The sequence below is a fragment of the Phascolarctos cinereus genome, unplaced genomic scaffold (assembly GCF_003287225.1).
Source record: "Phascolarctos cinereus isolate Bilbo 61053 unplaced genomic scaffold, phaCin_HiC Scaffold_7;HRSCAF=346, whole genome shotgun sequence".
NCBI classification, from domain to species: domain Eukaryota; kingdom Metazoa; phylum Chordata; class Mammalia; order Diprotodontia; family Phascolarctidae; genus Phascolarctos; species Phascolarctos cinereus.
Window position 1 is genome coordinate 16,538,144 of NW_027556180.1, and position 18,228 is coordinate 16,556,371.

Genomic DNA, 18,228 nt, shown 5'->3' on the forward strand with positions numbered 1-18,228 from the left:
GGGGACAGGGTGTCTTTTACTGAAACCTGAGCCCCATACACACTGAAAAGGAGCTAAAAGGGTTCTTTAAAGTACTATAAAACAATTACCTGACTTTAATCCAGGAAGACTACATTTTTATATATAGTAAAACCTTAATTACTTGTAATCTGTAATTAATGGATTTTCCGCCATTCAACTTTTTTGAGAGATAAGAAACAGACTAAAACTGAAACGGTTTTCTAATTAATCTTTAGTTAACTTGAAAAGTTAATTTAATCAAAATATTTTCCTTAAACATTCTGGTTAATTACTGTATTTAGATTTTAAAATTTTTTACGGGTATTACTTGTTATATACAGGAAATATGCAGATTCTTTCAAGGTTGCATTTTAAAGCATATAAAATAACTGGAATGAATTAATAATTTTTTTTCTAATTTCAGTATATGCAGAAAAGAACTTTTAGGGCTCTGCCCATTAAACTTGGCAGAGAATAAGACTGGCAAGTAATTGTAGATGGCTTCCACAGTGGGTTGATACCCTCAATGGGAATTGTCTCCTTTGCATGCCTCCTAGTTGCATATTTGTCGGCAGCAGGGAAAGAACCAATGACTTGTCCAAGTTGAACTCAATTAAACCTGGGTCTTCTGTCTGCTATTCTACTATTTATGCTCTAGCTATGTTCTCCCAATAAATAATTATTGATGAAATGATAAGAGAATAAGCCTTTAGGCAATAAAGAACCATTGATTTTTTTGTGTGGGGGTGGGGTTGTTTTTGGCTAGGCAATTGAGGTTAAGTGACTTGTCCAGGGTCATACAGCTAGTATCAGGTGTCTGAGGCTGGATTTGAACTTAGGTCCTCCTGACTGCAGGGCTGGTGCTGTATTCATTGTGCCACCTAGCTGCCTCTAGAACCATTGATCTTTAAAACATTTATTTAATATTTTATTTTCCCCTAATTAAATGTAAAAACACTTCTAAACATTTTTCTTAAAACCTTTGAATTCAAAATTTTCTTCCTTTCCCTCCCCCTAAATTGAGAAGGCAAGTAATTTGACATTAGGTTATACATGTGCTGTCATGCAAAACATATTTTGTATTAGTCGTGTTGTGAAAGAAAACAGTCCAAAATAACCTCAGGAAAAATGAAAAAAAAAAAGGTAAAAAAGTATACTTCGATCTGCATTCAGACTCTTATCAGTACTTTCTCTGGAGATGGATGTAAGTCCTTAGGAATTGTCTTGGATCATTATATTGCTGAGAATAGCTAAGTCATTTGCAGCATATAGTATTACTGTTACTGTGTACAGTGTTCTCCTGGTTCTGCTCACTTCACTTTGCATTGGTTCATATAAATCTTTTCAGGTTTTTCTGAAATCATCTTGCTTGTCATTTCTTATTGTATGATAGCATTCCATCACAATCATAGACCATATCTTGTTTAACCATTCCCCAGTTGATGGGCAGTCCACTCAATTTCCGATTCTTTATCACCAGTAAAAGAGCTGAGATATATATGTGTGTGTGTGTGTGTGTGTGTGTGTGTGTGTGTGTGTGTGTGTGTGTGTTTGTTTGTGTTGTCCTTTTTCTTTTTCTTTTTTGTTTCTTTGGAATACAGACCTAGTAATGGGTGTTGCTGGATCAAAGGGTATACATGGTTTGCATAGTTCCGAATTGCTCTACAGTGCATTAGTGTCTCAACTTCCCCACATCACCTTCAACACTTGTCATTTTCCTTTTCTGTCAGATTATCCAATCAGATAGGTATGGAGTGGTACCTTAAAAGTTGTTTTAATTTGTATTTCTCTAATTAATAGTGATTTAGATAATTTTTTCATATAATATAGATAGGTTTGATTAATTTGTCTGAAAACCCTTTTGACCATTTATTAATTGGGGAATGGCTCTTATTTTTATCAATTTGACTCAATTCTCTGTGTATTTGAGAAATACTGTTGCTGTTTGTTGCTGCTGCTGAGATACTTACTGTAAAAATTTTTTTCACAGTTACGATTACTGTGTATTTTCCTCCATTCTATTCTCCTGTTTATCCTATTCTTTCTCCTTTCACTCTGTCCATTCTCAAAAGTGTTTTGCTTCTGATTTTTACCTCCCCTAATCTGCCCTTCCATCAATTCCTCTTCTTCTCTTATCCCCTTCCTCTGCTACTTTCCTGTAGTGTATATCACCTATTTAATAAATATTACACATTGTTTTCAAAGCTGTACCCCTTTTCTTTCCTTTCTTGTAGGTTTTCTTTTGTTCTGTGCTGCGTACTTGTTACTTTATTTTTTTTCCTCCCTTCCTCCCTCCCCCAAAGACTCCAATTAAGCATGGACACACACACACACACACGCGTGCACGCACACGCACATCATCATTTCCTACACCACAGTAATATTCCAACCCAATCACATTCTATCTGAGAGATTGTCTGTTTTTTCCCCAATTTTCTGCATTCCTTCTATCCTTGGCTGCTTGGGTTTTATTTATACAAGAAAAATTTTAAAATAATAAAAATTATCCATTTTACACTTCAGCAGTGCTTTCACCTTCTATAATTTAAGGTCTGATTCTGCTGAATCTACTTCCTTTACATCTTTTCCCCTCTGGTTTTTTTGAAGTTCCTGACTTTTTGTTCTTCTAAATGAACTTTGTTATTTTTTCTAGCTCAGATGATTTTTTTAGTATAGGATAGATAAGCTATTTTTTCCTCTCAATTTTAGCAGCTTATATTTTTCTTTTTAAAGGCAATTAGGGTTAAGTGACTTGCCCAAGGTCACACAGCTAGTAAGTGTCAAGTGTTTGGTCTGAGTCTGAATTTGAACTCAGGTCCTGCTAACTTCAGGGCCAGTACTTCTATCCACTGCACCACCTAGCTGCCCCAGCAGCTTATAGTTTTTAAGAAACTGTTTCATATAAATTAGGTTAAGAAAATGGGTGGATAGGTAGGTCTAGGATAAGGTATTTCTCTCAAGGGATAATTTTTTAGTAAAGGCTCAATTGTTCTTTGGAACACAGGCTGGCAGTGATGTGTAGGATGGGTTGGAAGGAGGCTGGAGTTAGTCTAGGAGTGAGGGATGGTGAAAAGTGATGACTGACACTGTGTTCATCACGGGCCCAGTTCTGAACGTGGCCTCCGCAGACGAAAAGAGCCCTGGAGTGGCTGTGGGGCCTTGGGCTTGAGGCTCCGCCTTGCTGGGAATTTTCTGGGGGTCTGCGCCCATTTTCTCTGCTTTAAATGAAGCCGTTGAGTCAGAAGATCTCTCAGGCCTCTTCTAGCTCCCAATCCATGGTCCTATGAGCTGAGTTAGAATTAGGCATCTGTGACGTTTCTAACTTGGCAGAGTTGGGTGACCTCTTTGGGACTGTTTTCTTATCTGTAAATGAGAGGGTTTACAAAAGGCTTTCTAAGGTCTCTTCTAGCTCTCAATCCTATTGCCAATTATAGTTAGAAATCTTTCCTCTCTACTTCCCTTGTGAGAAGCCAGGAGGCAGCCCCAGGCAGCCCCTCTTTGGCATTCCTGAATGCCTTAGTTAATGTGGAAATTCACATTTTTTACTATCATGTAATTGCTATTGAAAATACCTTTAGTATCATGAGGAAATTTCTGGGTACTGCCATGGTATACTAATATTTGTAGAATCTTCTTTTAAGGTAACTTCTGTCTGGAAGATTACTGATTCTCCAAATCAGCATTGATACCAGTGAATTACCAGTTTGATGTTGATTTAAAGTTTCCTGAACCACAAGCTGCAATAGTCTTATCAAATATATTGATCTTAAAGCTTTATTGTGCTTATTTTTTTTCTTGGTATTTTAAATTTTACTTTCAGAAAGTAAAAGTTTTATCAAGAGATACTTATATAAAAGAATAAAAGTGGGATGGTATGAGTGCTCTGGGGACGGCTCCACCACTCTCTGACCAATAGGGTAGGAGCTCTTTCAGTTTCTCCCCCAGTTCTGACACTGATTGCTTTTCCCACAAGGGAGGCAGGGTAAAAGGAAAAGGAATCCATCCAGTTTTGTATCTTACTAGTGATAGATAGATAGGTCTTTGCTGTAAGAGATTGGATGGAGGTTGGATTTACTCTCAGTTTTTGAATTTTTTGTAGGTTTGGCCTGGATAAATTTGAGTACATCCTATTCCCCTGAATGCAGTTGCTTATAACCTATGCAGGTCACACCTCCTACACTGGAACCTTGACTAGGCTGCATGGTTAAAAAGAAATGCAGTTTTATTACATACACACATGAATAAGAAGATAAGCCTCTTTCATGATTAAACAACAGTGGTTTGTCTATTCCTTCCTATAAATCAGGATTTTCCAGACCATTCTGTGCATTGTATAGAGGTGTCCCAGGAGAATGCGTCAATACTGGTGACATTCTCCCTTCTAAAATAATATGAAATAATGTAGAAAAAAAGCTGGATGTCAAGGGCAGATTTTCAGCATGAAAATCAGCTTTATTTCTCCTGAGATCCTTTTTAGCTCCCAGTGTGTGTGCATGAGTGTGTGTGATTCCTCTGTTACCTGTTAGAATTTCATCTGCAATATAGAGTCTGTGCTGTCCTCATTCCTATCCTGAGAGTATTGCATATTCTTCTACTCCCTGGCTTTAGGACTTAAAGGTTCTTTCCATATATTTGAAACTGCAAACTATTGTGTAGCCAGCACACCATCTTAAATATATTTAACGTCCCCCAAAGTCCTGTTTGTGTCATGTTTACTTAGAGAACAGTTATCCCACAGAAGGTGAAAGGTAAATTGTGTTCCAGTTATTAAGAATTCTGAAAAAGAAGAAAAAAAATTCTGAGTAGTGGGGTTCTTGACTGTGACAAGGTTTCTGGGCCCCACTAAGTGGCTCACTTATCTCAAACCACATTGAGTCCAGTAAAACAGTTGTGACTTTTCCTCCCTCCTCCTCCTTCTCTTCCTCTCTGCAGCCTTTGACTCTGTCAGACGCCATCTTTTCCATGATACTCTCTTCTCTCTAGGATTTCCTAACACTGCTGCCTCCTGGCTTTCCTCCTCCTCTGACTGCTTCTTTTCTGTTTTTCTTGCTGGATCCTCAGGTTATACCCACTGACTTTGGGTATCTCCCAAGGCTCTTTAAGATCCCTGGACATTCCGTTATCAACTCTGTAAAGATTAACTTTATCCAGCTTAAATGTCTCACATCTCCGGCTTCTTATTGGGCATCTCGACTTGGGTGTTTGGAGGGATCTCTCCTGGGAGCGAGAAAGTCAGTGGAGCCTGTTTGATTTCCGAGACTCTTCTAGTTTTAGCCTTGAAACTCGGCTCTGGGCTTTGTTAGCTAAGGGCTGACCAGTTTTTACAATCCTGGAGCTATGTTTGGCTGGACTAGGTCCAGATCATTCCGTCACTGTTTGGTGATGGAGTCATCAGGTTGAACTCCATAAGAAGCTCACGTTTTATGTCCCTGTAACTTATGGTAACAACAGCTAACATTTATGTAGCACCTACTGCATGCCAGCCACTGTGCAAAGCTCCTTACAAATATGACTTCATCTGATCCTCACAACAACTCTGGGAGGTAGGTGCTGTTATCCCCGGTTTATAGTTGAGGAAATTGAAGCAAACAGAAGTTAAGTGATAAGCCAAGGTCACACAGCTAGGAAGTGTCTGAAGCCAGATTTGAGCTCAAGTCTTTCTGACTCCAGGCCCAGCACTCTATCTACTGCACAGGCTAGCTGGCCTACAATTCATATGGCTGTTCTGGTTTTTTAAATTGCTCCTCAGCGAAGATTAAGCAATTAAGTAATAAAAGTAATAAGGCTTACAGGGGGATGATCGTAGAAGGTTAATGTGTCTACTAGGAGTTTAATAAACATTAAAAAAAATTTGATGTCTCTAGTTTGTTAACAGGCGTGTTTGTATATTCTGCTGAGGGAATCTGCCTGTATGTTGTGTTCACGGTTAATAATTCAGTTTTTATTCTACACCATCGCATACTCTCATAGTTTTATATGTCTGGGGATTCTGGGCTGAATTGCATGACCTTGGATTGTTGTGCATATGAAAGCAGTTAACATGTCAAACAAAGGAAATGATTCTTTACATTTATTTTATTTGTATGATTTCCTTCCTTTCCCCTTAGTATGATTCCAAAATAGAATGAAACCTAAGATTATGTGAATGTCTGAATCCCAGTTTTAACCATAACCCTCAACTTAGAGAAAATAAGTGATAAATACAAACATTTAAATGAAGAATTCCTTTGGAGTTTCTGAAAGTTTTTTATGTATGATAATATGCATATGACAGGGTCAGGGGAGGATCTGGCAGGAGGGATCTAGGGGGAAGTATTAGGATGTGATCAGTCTGCCAGTAAGCATTTATTAAGCACCTACTGTTTGCCAGGCCATGTGCTGGGTTCTGGGTATACGAGGATAAAGCATGAAGCAGTCCCAGCAGTTGGGCCAAAAGCCAACCTGTTGGTACTCTAGGCCTGGGACACCCAGCTGCCTACATTCTGAGGGGAGAGACCATAGGGATATATAGAAGTGTGAAAAGAGTAAATGCAAGTAGCTACAAAGTAATTAGATGTGAGTTAGTTTGAGGGGGAGAACCTGATCAGTTGAGGGGATCAGGATTTCTGATCTGGGGCTTCCTTTACTTTGCATTTTTTCTCTTTTTTCCTTTTTTTTGGTAAATTTTTTAAATTTAAACTTAAATATAAAATGAGAAAAGACATTGCCATGTACACAGCAGACCATAAGAGAGGATTCAGTGATTCAGTATAAAACAACACACTTCCATCGCAAGAAAACCCATATAACAAATACTACACACTGCTTTAAAAAATGCCCAGCTTTTTTTTTTTTTGCTTCCTTGTTGGTTTTCTTTTGTTCTCTGTTGTGTATTTTTTACTTTATTTTTTCCCCCTCCCTCCCCCCGTCGTCCTAAGAAGGCTGTAATTAAGCATGGAGATACATGCACATATCTATAAACATGTACGTAGACACACATATATACTCAAAGACCGCACTGTGCTTATTCCCTTCTACCATCTCTTTCTCTGAAGGTAGATAGCATCTTCCTTCATAAGTCCAAGTCTTTCCATGTTTTTCTAAATCAGCCGGCTCATTCCCTACAGCACGTTCCAGCCCAGTTACCTCCTGTCTGAGAGATTGTTGTCTATGAAAGTCTCCCCCCCTCACTTTTCTGTGTGCCTTTTATTCTTGGCTACATAGGCTTTATTCATACAAGACAATTTTAATCTAAAATGATTGAAATTGTCCTTTTTACCCTTCATTTTTAAAAATTAATTTATTTTGATTTATCAGCAATCACTTCCGTATGCTTTTGAGTTTAAAATTTGTCTCCCCCTTCCTCCCCACCACCCTCTCCAAGTCAGCACACAATCTCATATAGGCTCTACATATACATTCCCATTAAACATATTTTCCCATTAGTGGTGTTGTAAGTAAGAACTAGAACCAATAAGAGGAACCACCAGAAAGAGGGAACAAAACTCAACAGAAGGGAAAAGAAATAGCAAATAACATGCTTTGATCTTCATTCAGACTCCATAGTGCTTTCTCTGGATGTGGGCAGCATTTTCCATCACGAGGCCTTTGGAGATGTCTTAGATCCTTGTACTGCTGGGAAGGGTTAAGTTTATCAATATTAGTCATCGCACAACGTGGCTGTTACCGTGTACAACATTCTCTTGGTGCTGCTCACTTCACTCAGCATCAGACCATACAAGTCTTTCCAGGTTTTTCTGTAGTCATCCTGTTCATCATTTCTTGTAGCACACTAGTCCTTTTTACCCTTCAACAATGCTCTTACCTTATAATATAGTTTAAGGTCTGATGCTGCTGAATCTACTTCCTTTACATCTTTTTCCCCTGGTTTCTTTGAAGTTCCTGACCAAATGAACTTTGTTATTATTTTTTCTAACTCAATAAAAAATTTTTTTAGTAATTTAATTGGGGTGACATTGAATAAATAGATTAGTTAGATACATTTTTCATTCTAAAAATTATATTGGCTTTACCGACCCATGAATAATAAATGTTACTTCAGTTATTTAGATCTGAGTGTATTTGTATAAAAAGTGTTTTATGTTTATATTCCTATAGTTCCTGTGTCTATTTTGGCAGGTATATGCTCAGATATTTTATACTGTCTAGGTATTTTAAATGGTCTAAAACAATACTGAATATTGCTGACACAGTGTCGGTGTTATTTCTGATTAAATCTATTTCAACTTTAACTTTGAGATCATGATTACTATCTGATATTTTTTACCTACTAAATTCTACTTCTGCCTTTTCTTTTATCTTTGTGTGTGTCTCTTATTTTTATTGTATCCTGAAAGCAACATATTGTTGGATTGAAATTTTTAGTCTGCTTTCCATTTTTTATTTTATGGGTAAATTCATCCCGTTCGCATTCTAAGCCACAATTACTTGTTACGTGTTTTCCTCCTTATCCTTCTCTCCCTATTCCTATCCATCCCTCCTCACTCCACACCTGCTTTACTACTCTCTATTACCTTGTTCTCCTATTCCTTAACCTGTCCACCCCCTAAGAGTTCTTCCAATATCTTCTCCCTCTGCCCTATTCCCTTGCCCTCTTATTTCTTTCTGAATTTAGAAAACTTTTAATACCCTTCTAGATATATATGTTGTTCCCTCTTTAACCCATTGCTGATTAGAGTAAGGTTCTAGCCACTACCTGCCCTCCCCCCTAGTAACTTCTTCTGTATTAATTTTTCCTTGTATGCCTCATATAGAGATAATTACTCCTTTTATCTCTTGCTACACATTTTATATTTTTTTAGAATAGCCCCATCATACTCAGCTTAGCCCACGCCTTCCTTTCAAACTACCCAAATAATGATGACAATCTTAAAAGTACTGCTGCTATTTTCACAGATAAGAAATTAACAATTTGACCTTGTTGAATCCTTTATAATTGGTCTTTAATGTCTACCTTATATTTCTCCTGGATGTTATATGTTGAATTTTGCCTTAAGTTCTGGGGTTTTTGTCTCAAAAACCTGAAAGTTTTGAGTTTGTTAAATGTCTTTTTTTTTTCCATTCACGATTATACTTAACTGCTGGGTAAGTTACCTTTTGTCATAACCCCAGTTCTTTTGCTTTACAAAATATAGTATTCCAGGACCTGTGGTCCTTCAATGTAGTAGCTGCTATGTCTTGTGTAATCTTTATTGTGGTTCCACGATATTAAATTTTTTTCCTTGTTTTTTCTAATATTTTCTTTCCCTTTAACCAAATTTGAAATACAGAAGGAGAGAGGATTCTTGGAAGGTGGCTGAGTAGGTCAGAAAACTTTCAGCCCTCCAAATTTCCTCCACAAAAAGCAGAACACTGCCTCACAGCAGCAGAAATACACACAAAGTAAAGCAGAAGTCCTCCTAGGAAAATATGAGAAGACCCCAGGAAAGACCAGACCTCCTGGGGTGGAGGTTTGGCTTCAGTGAAGTGCAAATACAACAGAATCAGCAAGAGACAGTGAGCCCTGGGGGTAGCTGGGTAGAGAGGCAGTCTCAGACTCAGAAATTTGCGGGCTGTGTGGAGGTCTGATGGCTGAGGAGGAGATTGAAGGACCTTTGCTGTCCAGGGATGCCAAGCACAGCTGTGCTGATCAGATGTGCCCAGGCTGCAGGGAGGAAGAACTAGCACACGCCTGCTGAGTGCAGCAGCAAAAGGGCAGGGGCCCTGGGGCCCTGCTGGCGGTGGGCACTTGCAGGGGAGCAGAGTCCCTGGCTGCAATTCCAGGGCAGACAGGACAGCTGTAGTTTGTAGCCACCTAAGAGACCTCACGGAATAAGATCATTTGTGGGCCAGGGTGGCCAGGGGCTCTAGCTGTGGCATAGGAGTGGAGAGGAGAGCCCAAGGTTGGGCCCCGAGACTGCCCTCAGAAAATAACAGTGAGAAGAGCCTGAGGCTTGGGGCATCATTCCCCATTCCTCGGGAATACAACTTGGTTACTCTAATAGCCACTTAAAAAAAAAAACCAAACCAAAAATAGATAAATAAAAATGAGTAAGCAAAGGAGGAAGAACCTAACCACGCTAGCTACTCTGGGGACAGAGAAGATGTGAGTTCTTAGTGTCCCTGGACCGACCTCGGGCACATAATACTCCCCAGCTGTGTGACTGTGGGCAAGTCACTTAACCCCAATTGCCTCACTTCAAAAAAAAAAATCAAATAAGAGAGATCGAGGAAGAAATAGGAAAAAAAATAAGAGCAATCCAAGAAAATCAAGAAAATTATGAAAAGAAAATCAACTAGAAATAGAGAAACAAAAAACTTAAGGAAGAGTATAACTCCTCGAAAACTAGAATTGGTCAAGGGGAAGCTAATGATGTTCTAAGACACCAAGAAATCATAAAATCAAAAGAATGAAAAACTAGAAGAGAAAATGAAAAATGTCATCAGAAAAACAACCGATCTGGAGAATAGATCAAGGTGAAATAACATAAGAATAGTCAGACTGTCTGAAAATTATGATTAAAAAAGGAATTTTGATACAGTATTACAAGAAACTACCAAAGAAAATTGCCCTGAAGTTCTAAAACAAGAAGGCAAAGCAGAAATGTTAATCTAGTATTCCTTTCAAATAGGTACAAAAAGGCATAGAACCTAGAACATTCCATGAAGGCCTATCACTATAAAGTACAGTAATTAGTGTTTACAATAACTAAGAACCATAAAAGTAAATGTTCAATGATGATCAGCCTACTTACTCTTTTTAAAAAGGCAGGATAATGCATCAGATATTTTAGACAAGTTCCATCCAAAATGGCTAAAATAAAACAAGTTAATACTAGAGCTTTAGTGTTCCTTAAAACCTCAGTTAGCCAGAACATTCTTTCCTGAGGGATGCAGGTGACTGAAGTCCCACTGCATATCTCCTATCTCCTTCAGCTCTGAGGAGAAGATCCAAAAAAATTTTCCTAAAATCTTCTCCCCCCATCTAGCCCTCATGCACATACAAAGCTGCCTTTGGACCTGACCACTGGCCAAGGTTCCCAAGTTTCCCAGGCAATTCTTCCATCAAGGAATCTTCATGTAAGACTGAGAGAACTCTGAACCTTGGCGCCACAGGGTCACAGCACAGCATGTGGATGCTTGCTACAGGCTGTGAAGAAGAAGGGACACGTGAGCCAGTCAGCCAGCCAGCATTGTCTTTGCTAGGCCCAAGGCTGTCTGCTTTTCTTCTTTCCACCTTCCCTCAACTGTACGTGCACCAAAGGGTATATGGAGTTTTATATCTCTTTGGGCATAATTCGACATTGCTCTCTGGAATGGTTGGATCAGTTGACAGTTCCACCAACAGTTTATTCATGTCCCAGTTTTTCCACACCCCCTCCAACATTTGTTATTAACTCCTATCATTTTAGCCAATCTAATAGATGTGAGATGGTATCTCAAAATTAATTTTAATTTTCATTTCTCTAATCAATAATGATTTAGAGCATTAAAAAAATTTTTTTTTGGGGGGGCTTTTAGGCAATTGGGGTTAAGTGACTTGCCCAGGGTCACACAGCTAGTAAGTGTCAAATGTTTGGTCTGAGGCCGGATCTGAACTCAGGTCCTCCTGACTTTAGGGCCGGTGCTCTATCCACTGCGCCACCTAGCTGCCCCATTGTGCCACCTAGCTGCCCCATTGTGCCACCTAGCTGCCCCGATTTAGAGCATTTTTCATATGACTATATATAGCTTTGATTTGGTCATCCCAAAACTATGTGTTCATATTCTTTGACCATTTATCAATTGGGGAATGACTCATATTCTTATAAATTTGACAAAGTTCATCATCTTTTTTTTTTTTAAATAGATAGTAAGTAGGGAATTATAATCTGCCCTCTGGGACTGTGATTGGCTATGGCATTTAATCCGTGTCATCAGATCTTTTAATACTGTTTTTGATCAGTGTTATTGTTATCATTGTGTATATTTTTCTTGTGGTCTGCTCTCTTTGTTCTGTCAGTTCATACAAGTGTTTCCAGGAATTTGAATTCCTCATGTTCATCGTTTCTTACAGTGTAGTAATATTCCATTACATTCTTATGCTACAGTTTATCTAGAAAATTCCAGCAGATGGGCCCACTTCCCGCAGGACTTTTTGTTAGTACAAAAAGTACTGTTAGGACCATTGCTCTCCTTGGAGTTGTGTGCCCAGTTAGATAGGATCGTGGGGTCAACCCATGCGAATGTTTTAGCAACTTTTTCTCATACTTATATTGTACAGTAGTTGGATACATTCACAGCATAACATGAGTGTATTAGTGTGCCCAGCTATCTTTTGTCATCTTTGCAGTTTGTTGGGTGTCATTTGAAACTAGAATTTATATTTCTCTCAATTAGTGATTCGGAACATTTTTTTTCAAATGGTTTTTGATCATTTTTTAAAAAATTGTTCTTTTGTAACTTACCTATTAGGAAACTGTTCTTAATCAATTACATATTTGTATCCCCTTTATGTCTTTAGAGATTTATTAGTAGTGTTTGATATAAATATTTTTCCCCCTTGGCAACTTCTCTTCTTATTCTAGGTGCATTGATATTGTTCCTGCCAAAAAAAATTAATTTTATGTAATTGAAATTGTCCTTTGCCTTTATTCCATTTTTGTTTTTTGATTCTTATCAACAGTTGTGAAAGACACTGTCTTCTTTTCATTTTTAAAATGATGTGACTGTTTACATTTTGGGAAGCTAGGTGGCATAGTGGTTAGAGCACCAGACCTGGAGTCAGGACGAGCTGAGTTCCGATCCAGTCTCAGACACTTACTAACTGACCCTGGGCAAGTCACTTAATCCTGTTGGCCTCAGTTTCCTCATCTGTAAAATGAGTGGGAGAAGGAAATGGTAAACCACTCCAGTATTCTTGCCAAGAAAACCCCAAATGGGGTCATGAAGAGTCGGACACGACTGAAACGATTGCAACTTTTTACCACAAAATTTGTACTAAAGTTGCAACAAGTATTTTTAATTCCCCTTTTATAAATGAGCAGACAGATCCAGTGACTCTTCCATGTTGACAATCTCATAAGTCAAGGAGAGGCGGGAGAGGTTCCAGTCCTAGTTTCTCTTCACTCTTAAGTCCGTTTTCTATTCACAGTACCAGGCTCTTAAGAAAAAAAAGAGTATATATCATTCTTTTAAAACTTGGATCAAGTGTAGAGGGTGGAGGTTTAGTGGGTTGTACTTGTTGAGAGAGGAAAAGCACTATTGACAGTCCAGCAGTCATAGCTTTTCCTCTGGGCTCTTGAGGTGTCATTTACTCTTGTGTTGAGCCTACATAGAAGGCCAAGAGGAAAACGAAAAACTTTAGTTGTGATTTGGTTGCTTCTGTCTCTACTGAGTGTTTTGGTCCTTCTTAGAGAGCCACACCATCTGTCTCATTCAGCTGTAACTGGGCGTGAAATTGCATTGTAACTTTCTCCTTTAATGTTATCCTTGCACCAGCGACTTGTCTTGAGGAAACAAAAAGTTGTTATTTTAAACTCGTTTGCACTTCTCCTCTATAATCCTAAACTGTGATATGGTGTAGGGACTGGACAATTCCTTACTACCTACTATATGTTGTGTACCTCTATTGGTTGTTTGGTTTTTTTGGGGGGGGTGAGGCAGTTGAGTTAAGTGACTTGCCCAGAGTCACACAGGTAGTGTTATGTGTCTGAGGCTGGATTTGAACTCAGGTCCTCCTGACTCCAGGGCCAGTGCTCTACCCACTGCACCCCCTAGCTGCCCCACCCCTGTCAGTTTTACAAAGGGCTTTCTTCACAAAACCTTTGAAATGGATAGTTGAGGAGAAGTCATGCTCTGGAGCAAGTGCTCTCTCTCCCCCTACCCCTCCTTCTCTCTCCCTCTCCCTCCTCCTCTTTCTCTGTGCACAAATGAATTACATTCATTCATAAACACTATTTTGTTCAGCCGTTTCCCCCACTGGTGGACATCCCCTTAATTTTCAATTCTTTGCTACAACAAAAAGAGCTACTATATAAATATTTGTGTTTGTGGGGCCTCTTTTCTTTTTCTTTATAGGCCTAGTAGTGGTATGGCTGGGTCAGAGAGTATGAATTGTTTAGTAACTCTTTTTAGTTTCAAATTACTTTCCAGATGTCTAGACCGATTTATAGCTCAGCCAACAGTGCGTTACTGTGTCTGTTTTCCCAACGTTTGTCATTTTCTTTTTTGTTAACTTTGCTAACCAACCTAATAGGTATTAGAAACTGAGTTGCTTTAACTTGCTTTTCTCTAATTATCAGAGAGTTGAAGCATTTTATCATATGATTATTTTTAGCTTGGTTTTCTTCCCTTTAAGAGCTAACTTGTTCATATTCTTTGACCATTGTCACTTGGGGAATGGCTCTTATTTTTGTAGATTTGAATCAGTTCCTTTTTTAGCTTGGTAATGAGACCTTTATCAGTGAAACTTGCTGAAAAGATTTTTTCCCCAGTTAACTTGTTGGCTTTCTAATTTTAACTGCATTGGTTTTGTTGGCAAAAAAAATTTAATTTTACGTAATTAGAATTAACTACTGTATCTTGTCTATCCCTTGTTTGGTCACAAACTCATACCCTATCCATAAATCTAAAGGGTAGTTTCTTCTTTGTACCTCTGATTTGTTTATGATGTTTGTCATATATTCATTTTGATTTATCTAAGTATATATAATGTGAGAGGTTGGCGTGTACCTAGTTTCTGCCACACTGATTACTTCATATTTTTTAAACTACTTTTAAGTTTTCCAGCAGTTTTTGTTAAATAGTGAGTTCTTAATCCAGAAGTTGAGGTCTTAGGTTGCCCAGACATGAGGCTTCTGGGCTCTTTTGCTTCTGTATATTGGGGCCCTTGTCTGTTCTATTGATAGACCTCTCTGTTTCTTAACTATTACCCAGTCATTTTGGTGAAACTGCTTTGTATTAGAGTTTGGGATCTAATACTGCAAATTCAGTTTCATGGAATCTTTAGAGATGCTTCTCAAATTGCATGTATTAAGTGTGAAAGTACATATCCTTAAATGTGATTGAATATGTTTGATGGAAGTTGATGTGATGTAACCCTCTGTGGTAGGAAGACCTAGATCTTTCATTTGTCCTTAGACCTGCAAATGACTGATGGCCTAGGAAAGCTGGAGTCTTCATTTTATCCCAGGATGCAGGGTCTTTAAGGGACGATCCAGGTCTCGGCCAGTGTGGAGTCCAGAGGGCTTCTATGAGCCAGACATAAATGGCCGTGAGGAAGGATCCTCGGAGCTTGGGCTGCTATTTGAATCTTGCCTCTGTTGTTGCTAAGTGAGCTGTGATCATGGGCAGCCTATTTCACCTGCTGGAGCCTTAGTTTCCTCATCTATAAAATTGGGCCAGAACTTGCACTAGCAACCTCATGAGGTGGTTGTCAGCAAATTGCTTTGTAAACCTTAAGAGTTCTGCATAAATGAGGTACTATTTTTTCTTGCCCCTGTTAAGCAGTTTGACTCCAGTCAATTTTATTTTCAAATTTTGTGGATGATAAATATATTCTTCACTGTTCAGCACTAGTAGCAACTCTGCTTTAGATATTTCATAGGCATTGTCTTTGTTCCTGTGGAATGGAGAAATAAAGGCTTTTTAAAGGAAGTTTGTAAGTCTAATATTTTTGAATTAAACATTATTTAAATGGCTACTGAGAAGTCCTGAGACCGGAGGGAGATTGTCTTGGAAAGTCCAGAGAGTAATTAATCTTTTTGTTTAAAAATTGCCTGGTTTGGTGGTTCACAAATTGAGAGGGCTTTGGTTGTGGGGGGAGGATGTGAATTGGGAGATACAAAGTGTGGTCAAAGGGCTGCCTTTGAAGTTTTGGTTGGAGATAGTTTTAAACACTGGATTTATATCAAATGGCTTAGTTCAGGTTTAAAAGCAAGCTTTGCATCCATTTTCCTTGAGTCACCCAGGAAAGGTTTTTCATTTTCAGTTTTTAATGCGCCCTCTATGTGGGGACACTTACTGTGACTCATTTTCACAATTACAAGTCCTTTTGTAAATCATGTTCACAGCTGGAGAATGCTGGAGGGGACCTCAGTGATGGCGGACACCACTACGAAGGGGCTGTTGTCATTCTGGATGCTGGTGCTCAGTATGGGAAGGTCATCGACAGGAGAGTGAGGGAGCTGTTTGTCCAGTCGGAGATCTTCCCTCTGGAAACGCCAGCGTTTGCCATCAAAGAGCAGGGATTTCGGTAGGCTATGTTCCAGGGTCGTGCGGGGTGTTTCAAGAGCGTGGGAGGTTGGACGTGACTTATTTGTTTGATCCTTGTAGATGCCCCCATGCTGTGCTCTGGGAGGTTTTGTTCTGAATTTGTCTGGGCCCCGAAATTTTCTAAGAAAACAAGTGATTTATCAGAAATGTCTAAGAGGTTACTCTTTTTTAAAAGCAAAGACAATCTAGGTTTATCTGTTTATTTAATTTTTAAAGATGTCCTCAGTTCTCATAATTAGACCTCTTTCATGGACAAGCTGAGGGCAGCTGGTGACCCAATAGGTAGAGCCCTGGTCTTGGAGTCAGGAACACCCGAATTCAAATGTGACCTCTAAGACTTAGCTGGGTGACCCTGGGGAAGTCACTTAACCTTTATTTGCTTCAGTTACTCATTTGCAAAAGGGGAATAGCAGCCTCTCCCTCCTGGGGTTGTTGTGAGGATCAAATGAGATAATAATTGTCAGGTGCTTAGCACAGTGCCCAGTGCTATAGAAATACTTATTCCCCTCCCCTTCCCCTATTTCTCTGTGTTACATTGCATTTCCTATGTTTTCTTGTGTGTCAAAGTTTAGGGGTCAGTGTTGAAGTGTTATGTAATATGCCAGTGAAGGAAAGTGGTCAGGGGCTTTGCCAGAGCACTTTTCCTTAAAGAGAAAACTTCCTTTAAAATTAGTCTATTCTGACCTCACACAAAGGAGGATTTAGTTACTAAAATACCAAAAAGATCTCTTAAGTCTAACTCAGAGATAATTGCCCAGCCTGATGAGCCTTGAGGACATTGTAGCAAGAGTCTCCAGTGTTCAGTTTTCGAAGCTTATTTTTTTGGTAAGTTTTTATTGATACTTTACACGACCTTAGTATCCCGCGTATCTCCTCACGTCTTCTCCCCTTCCTACCTGCCTCCCCCGTCCATTCTCATAGAGCCGTCCCATAGGACAAATGGGATTTTTTAGAAAGGAAAAAGTCAACATGTTTTACGATGCATTGAAAAAGTTCCAAACCACGTGCAGTGCATGAAACCTGTGGACCCCTACTCCCTCTAAAGGACAGTGTGTGTGGGGGGGTTCTTCGCATCTCTCTCCTTTCGAGTCCCACTTGATCTTCCTAATTTTGTCCCTGCTCTGACTGGCGCTCCTGGTCTTCATTGTGATGAGAAATGTCCGCCAACAAAACAGGATTCCGTGAATGAGACAAGGCCAGAAGACTGGCTTAAACAGCGTGCTGTAAGAAAGCTAACGTGAGGAGCTCGTAGCTGCAGGGGTCAGGAAGAGCTTTAGGCGGTGTTGGCACAACTGGGCTGGATAGACTTTCAAACAGTAACAGGTGATGTTCTTGGCTAAAGTGTGTTCTTTCGTTCACAGCGCCATCATCATTTCTGGAGGACCAAATTCTGTGTATGCTGAAGATGCTCCCTGGTTTGATCCAGCAATATTCACCATTGGCAAGCCAGTCCTTGGAATTTGCTATGGCATGCAGGTATTCTTAGCATCAGTGCCAGCTTGAAATTAGGGATTTGTTTTGAGAGTTGGTTTATGTTTTAGTCTGTAGTTGCGGCTATACTGATAGTTTTTGTGCTTGTGAGAAAATATAATTTGAGGTCATTAAAAATTGTACTTCATTTAAGGAACCAACCACAGATTGCGATGGTTTAAATGAAATGTCTCTGCCACACTGGAAAACTTTGATAAACCAGAATTCTGGTTGGCCAGAAGGTAGAGTTTTATTTGGGCCCTAAGGAAGCCAGGGAGGTCAGTGGGCAGACCAGAGCAGACATAGCATTCCCAGCATGAAATAATGACTAAATTCTTTTAATTAGACCCCCTGAAATGAGATGAACTTGTCTGTCGCTTTCTGTGGTATATTCGTCCCTGTTCTGATATAAGCCTGGAGCAGTGTGTTCTAGGTTACTGAGACTTTGGTGGGAGGGCCGTGCTATAAGCAGAAACAACTTAATCATTTTGCTACTAGGTTTTATAAATGTTAAGGAACAGCCGC

At 39.3% G+C, this 18,228-nt stretch overlaps 1 protein-coding gene across 1 annotated transcript in view; it reads left to right on the plus strand.

The window, feature by feature from the left end:
• Window positions 1-18,228, plus strand: part of GMPS (guanine monophosphate synthase) — a 62,628-nt gene that overhangs the window by 9,483 nt on the left and 34,917 nt on the right. Inside the window, exons 2-3 of the mRNA XM_020988910.2 lie at window positions 16,032-16,213; window positions 17,595-17,709. Of these exons, the coding sequence (XP_020844569.1) occupies window positions 16,032-16,213; window positions 17,595-17,709 (297 nt within the window). The remainder of the gene's footprint in view (window positions 1-16,031; window positions 16,214-17,594; window positions 17,710-18,228) is intronic.